The sequence below is a fragment of the Microtus ochrogaster genome, assembly GCF_000317375.1.
Source record: "Microtus ochrogaster isolate Prairie Vole_2 chromosome 14 unlocalized genomic scaffold, MicOch1.0 chr14_random_1, whole genome shotgun sequence".
Classification (NCBI taxonomy): Eukaryota; Metazoa; Chordata; class Mammalia; order Rodentia; family Cricetidae; genus Microtus; species Microtus ochrogaster.
This window is the reverse complement of record NW_004949096.1, coordinates 36,187,733-36,193,732: the sequence shown is the minus strand read 5'-3', so window position 1 is coordinate 36,193,732 and position 6,000 is coordinate 36,187,733. Positions and strand designations below refer to the sequence as shown.

The window sequence follows — 6,000 nt, the reverse complement described above, 5'->3', positions numbered from 1 at the left end:
CCTGCCTCTGCCTCCCGAGTGCTGGCATTAAAGGCGTGTGCCACCACCACCTGGCTCTAGGGTAAGATTTTGAAAGCTTATTAATGAATGCTTTTACTTATTTATCTAAAATTCCTGTTAAAATATTTGAATGCTGAATATTTTTTTCTTTTTTTCTATTTAAGACTTTACTATTGAGAACCCATGGGATGACGAATTGATTCTTAAACTTCTGTCTGGGCTTTCTAAACCAGTGAGTTGCTATTCAAATACTTTTGAGTGGCAGTGTAAACTTCCAGCTATCAAGCCCAAGACAGAATTCCAATTGGGTAAGAATTGCATTGGGTAATAAAACTTTGAATTCTTGTTTATGAGAAACTTATAGTAACTCAAAGATTCTTCTACCCTTTCCACCTTCAAGAAAGAGTTAATACCTACAGTATTGAGAAATTTTGTTAAGATATGATAGTAGAATTGTGATTACTGTTGGGACTTTAATTTGACAATCTATCAGAGTTAAAAATGCATGTACTCGAAGCTAGAGAGATGGCTCAAAGGTTAAAAGCACTTTCAGAGCCGGGTGTGGTGGCACATGCCTTAATCCCAGAACTCAGGAGGGGAGAGGTAGACAGATCTTTGTGAGTTAGAGGCCAACCTGGTCTACAAAGCAAGTTCCAGGACAGCCAGGACTGTTACACAGAGAAACTCTGTCTTGAACATCATCATCACCACCATCAAGAAAGAGCAATTTCAGGAGACCTCAGTTTGGGTTCCAGTGCCCATATTCAGCAGCTCACAACCACTAAAATAAAAAACTCTTCAAAATGCAAAATTGGTCTAACCATCCTAAACTTTTATAAGTATTAACACAGTTATGCTTTGCCTTTCTTATTCTCCTGTAAAACATGTATATTTTCCAAAAAGCTTTACAGATTTCTACATAGTCTTCCTAATACCTCAACAGTTGTGCAGAGCTGGCACCACAGGTAATGGAAGGGCCAGTACCCAAGGCCACACATAAGTATACTGGGCCATTAGAGCTGCCCTCACCCGTTTAGAGAATTTGTAAGGAGGCACTTTTGTGGCAGATGTATGTTTTACTTTCATTTAAGTCTGGGAAAACTTCCCCAGATTAAACCCATTTTAATTTAGTTCAGGCACCAGGAATTCTTCACTTGGACAGTCCTTATGGCTTTTTGTCAATTTGACATACTTATCTTCCAAGGTTCTTTCCTAATCTATGTGACTCACCTTCTTGGAGAAGGGGCCTTTGCCCAAGTCTATGAAGCTGTTCATGGAGATGAGAATGATACCAGAAGTAAACAGAAATGTGTTTTGAAGGTAAATGAAATGAGTAACTTCTTGTATAGTGTATATGTAAATTTTAGAAGTTATCTTCTGCTGTCCACTCCCCATTAAATACTGATGTCAACGAGGCCTTAGTCAACAGTTAAACAGCTATCCTACGAAGACTCGGAATTGTCTTACCACTAAGATTATCCTGCCAGCCCTATACTGCTGATGAGTGCTTAGCTTGTCCTCGCTTTTTGTCAACATCCTTAACTGGGAGGAGTTGCTTTCTTGCTATTCTTTTACAGAATATGGATAAGGATATGCATAGCACATACCTGATTTGATTTGTAGGTTCAGAGACCTGCCAATTCCTGGGAATTCTACATTGGGATGCAGCTGATGGAGAGACTAAAGCCAGAAGTGCATCACATGTTCATCAAGTTTTATTCTGCTCACTTATTCCAAAATGGCAGCATATTAATAGGGGAGCTCTACAGCTATGGGACATTACTAGTAAGTAATTTTCATGACATGAACACGAAATGCATGTACATTTCTGGTTTTTACCTGTACTATTTTTCACAATTGGAACTTTTATTGGAATAGAAAGCAGGCGTAAAAAGCCCTTGACTTGAAATTTCATTAATCTTCTGCAGCCAACTTAGGATACCATTTGCATTATTTCTAGAATGCCATTAACCTCTATAAAAACACCCCTGAAAAAGTGATGCCCCAGGCTCTCGTCATCACCTTCGCTATCAGAATGCTTTACATGATTGAACAAGTCCACAGCTGCGAAATCATTCATGGAGACATTAAGCCAGATAACTTCATACTAGGACACACGTAAGTGTGACACTTGAGTGGAGTTCTTCCCTAACATTTCATTGATATCCCTTTGTTATTTGTGCTTATATTATTTGTTGACACATGCTTGTTTGTATTGATGTAGATTTTTAGAACAGAATAATGAAGATTTAGCTACTGGCTTGGCACTGATTGACCTGGGTCAGAGTATAGATATGAAACTTTTCCCTAAAGGAACTGCATTTACAGGAAAGTGTGAAACATCTGGTTTTCAGTGTCCTGAGATGCTCAGTAACAAGCCTTGGAACTACCAGGTATGGACGGAAAGAAAGAGGTTTGAAAACATTACACTTACTAGACTTTTAAAATGAGTTTAGAGCTTCAAGTAGTCTCTTGAACTGGTCTCTTGGGCACTGAAGGAAAAGTAGAACGTAAGGCTGAAGAAAAGAAATTCTACTTTTGAAGAGTCTTCCTCTCTTAATACAGATTCTGTCAACAGAGCAGAAAAGCAAATACATTCTGTGAGAAAGTTTCAGAGTTTTCAGCAGAGTGAAATATTAGTTGACAATTCAGGAAGATACTGCTAATTAGGATAAATGTAAAGTTTTTGAGCCTGGTTTAAACCAACTGCCCAGTTTCCAGATAAGATCTGTGGCTTCCAGAAGACCATAATAAAGGGGCACAAGTGAGGGCTTTATATCTAGTTCGTTACTCCCAGTAATGCTTCAGGGAGATAAGTGCTGTTCTGGAGGTGGATAGTAGACATTGTGTTAACTACAGATTTGGACCATGCTAGAGTGTTCTGTTCTGTTATATAGATATCACACAGAGGCATTGATGTGTAGTTACACAATAACCACCAGAGTCCCAGAGGATAGAATTGGGGGAGCTGCCAAACTGAGAGATTGTTGTGTTTGCACCAAGTGAAAGAGCAGAGGATTTCAGAATTCCATAAATGTAAAACCTTATGGTTCTTGAGCTTCTAAGTTAGAGACCTATTTAAATACTCACACGTAAGTTACTGTTTACATTGCATATGTCTGTTGTCTTCATAGATTGATTATTATGGAGTTGCTGCAACAGTGTACTGTATGCTCTTTGGGACGTACATGAAAGTCAAAAATGAAGGAGGAGTCTGGAAACCTGCAGGTCTTTTTAGAAGGTCAGTTATTGGCATTGGTACTATAGTAATAATAATAATAATAATAACAGCAAAATAGTTGATTTTTATCTAGCTAGAAAATGAACCTGGGAGCCGGGCGGTGGTGGCGCACGCCTTTAATCCCAGCACTTGGGAGGCAGAGGCAGGCGGATCTCTGTGAGTTCGAGACCAGCCTGGTCTACAAGAGCTAGTTCCAGGACAGGCTCCAAAACCACAGAGAAACCCTGTCTCGAAAAACCAAAAAAAAAGAAAATGAACCTGGGTAGTAGATTTTGGTGATAGAACATAATCCTCACATTAGGCACTGATCAAATCTACCATTCAATGCCTTGTAAAACCATGGAGAACTGACTGTGTGGGTTAGCATTCTGTTCTTGACTGTTTTTATTTACTGTAAGTGAAGTCAATGTTGGCGAACCTTGGGGTTTTGTTTGTTTGTTTTCTTGTTTATGTAAATGGGAATGATGATGATTCTGCTTTGCTCAAATTTTATAAGCAAAGAAAATAATACAGGTGAAGTGGTTTTGTAAATTATAAATAAAATGAGGTAACTTCTGTTACAAGACAGGGTTTTTAAGCTTCAGCCCTATGTAACTTTAGTTTATAAAATACTTAAAGGTTAATGATTCGTTTGGAGCTTATTATGTCAGCATTGTCCCTTAAGTAACACTCTGTAAACATACCACTGGTGGTATTGACTTGAAGCTGATTATTCTATACACATATGTTTCCATATATCATTAACTTTTTTTGAGATATAAAAACATATACAGGAAAAAAAATCACTCATGTGTTAGCCTAATGGAATTTTACATGTTTATTCCTTCCTGAAAAAGATGTATAGTGTGAGGTTTTCCTCATTCTCCCACCCACTCACCATCAAAGCAGAAAAGGAAAGAGTTTGCAGAAATTTTATATACATCATGTACAGTAGATTTGGAACCCAAAAGAAAACTTAACAACAGTTGTCCTTTATTCTGTATGGAGCCATCAAATTCAGCAAGTACTTCATTCACATTGTTTCCCTTGCTCATTATCAAAGGACCAGAGGGTCCAGAAGGCCTCCGTCTATTGCCAGAAGCATATAAAAAAAGCCAGTGCTTTCTTCTCAGTTTCCATCTAGAATGGCATTTTAGTATGTACTGCTTTCTCTCCAGGGCCTTTTTCTCCCTGTTTTGAAGTTTTTGTTTTTGTTTTTGGCTAAGACCCTTAAGTGTGAGCTCTGTCCTAAAGAGTGCAGCCACTCTTTAGATACCTTGCTATATATACAGTTAGGCTTATCATAACTAAGTACTAGATTATCAGATTCTGGCAGTGTGGTATACAAGAAGCCAAACGAAGGCATATTTTCTTTAAAAGATGATTTTTCTACTAAAGAACTATTGCTCAAAGACTTATTTTAAATCATGTTATTAGAACAGCATATGTTTTAGACATTTGGTTGGGTTTTTTATTCCTCCTGTGTATGATGAATTCTTGGTTTGCTAAGATGCAGACAGGTGAGGGCTGTTCTTTTAACATGTTCACACCTGTGGAAAGTAGATGCATGAACAGGTTGCTATGTATGTTAAAGTTGCATTTTTTCCATTGTGATATTTTATCTCTTCAGGCTTCCTCATTTGGATATGTGGGAGGAATTCTTTCATATCATGTTGAATATACCAGATTGTTATCATCTACCATCTTTGGATTTGTTGAGACAAAAACTGAAGATATTATTTGAACAACAGTATTCCAACAAGATTAAGACCCTACGTAATCGGCTAATTGTGCTGCTCTCAGAATATAAGCGGTTGAGAAAATAAAATATGGATATGGACCTTATCCAAAAACACTTTGTAAATTTAAACTCCCTCCCACATTGAATCCTGTTTTTTTTCCACACTTTTATTTATGTATGTTAAAAAAAAATAAAGTCCATAAGGTATACCATGTGTTGTTATAAATATTCTAATGAAATTGACAAAGGAGACCCATGTGAAGCAGGCCAATCAGTTGGGTTGCTCTTTGTGTACAAGTTTTCATGAGAATGATTCAAATTTAAATGCCTTCTAGAAATCACCTTTCTAAACATTGAGCTATTTAAGTCCAAAGTAGGCCAGAAGGACTTAAAATGTACATTTAGTTAGCATATCTTGGATTAGGTTTCATTATGGCGCTTTCAGACAAAATTTGTTTTTGTTGATTTTTCTCCCCCATTCTTCTGACCTGTTCGTACTCTTAACACACCCTCCCCCATAGCTTACTCTCTGCTTTCATGTCTCATCTATCTGTGTCCCTTCCTCAATATCTCTTTTCCTTCTCAAGGTCTTTTAGTTTCAAAGCTACCATTACTGTTGGCCCCACTTATCTGCATATAAACATTATAAGTTAGGGTCTGCACATTGAATATGCTATATATTTACCCCCATCTGAAACATAGCTGGGAAAGTTTTTCCCTATTGTGTGCTGTCTCTTCACTCTGCTGATAGTTTCTTTTCCTATGTTACTGGAGTTCTATTCAGAAAGTTTTTGCCTGCATCTATGTTTTGTTGCTTTAGTTTTGCTTTGCTTTTGGTTTAAGATAGGGTCTCTTTAAGTAACCCTGTCTGGCATGGAGCTCATAGAGATTTGCCTGCCTCTGTCTCCCAAGTGCTGGGAGTATCTGCAACTAACTCCCATGATAGTTATGCCAGGGTCCACACGGCCCTGTTCCTGTGCCACTGCCACATATATCAGGCTTTTGACTTGTTTTGGCAGGTAAATAGCATTTCACTCTA

General features: G+C 37.8%; 1 protein-coding gene across 1 annotated transcript in view; it reads left to right on the top strand.

Moving 5' to 3' along the window:
* The window catches only part of Bub1 (BUB1 mitotic checkpoint serine/threonine kinase), a 33,406-nt gene extending 28,232 nt beyond the window's left edge, over nucleotides 1–5,174 (top strand). The window contains exons 19-25 of the mRNA XM_013352614.1: nucleotides 165–308; nucleotides 1,205–1,320; nucleotides 1,624–1,785; nucleotides 1,961–2,118; nucleotides 2,225–2,393; nucleotides 3,135–3,241; nucleotides 4,851–5,174. Of these exons, the coding sequence (XP_013208068.1) occupies nucleotides 165–308; nucleotides 1,205–1,320; nucleotides 1,624–1,785; nucleotides 1,961–2,118; nucleotides 2,225–2,393; nucleotides 3,135–3,241; nucleotides 4,851–5,046 (1,052 nt within the window). The 3' untranslated portion in view covers nucleotides 5,047–5,174. The remainder of the gene's footprint in view (nucleotides 1–164; nucleotides 309–1,204; nucleotides 1,321–1,623; nucleotides 1,786–1,960; nucleotides 2,119–2,224; nucleotides 2,394–3,134; nucleotides 3,242–4,850) is intronic.
* The last annotated feature ends 826 nt before the right edge of the window (nucleotides 5,175–6,000 follow it).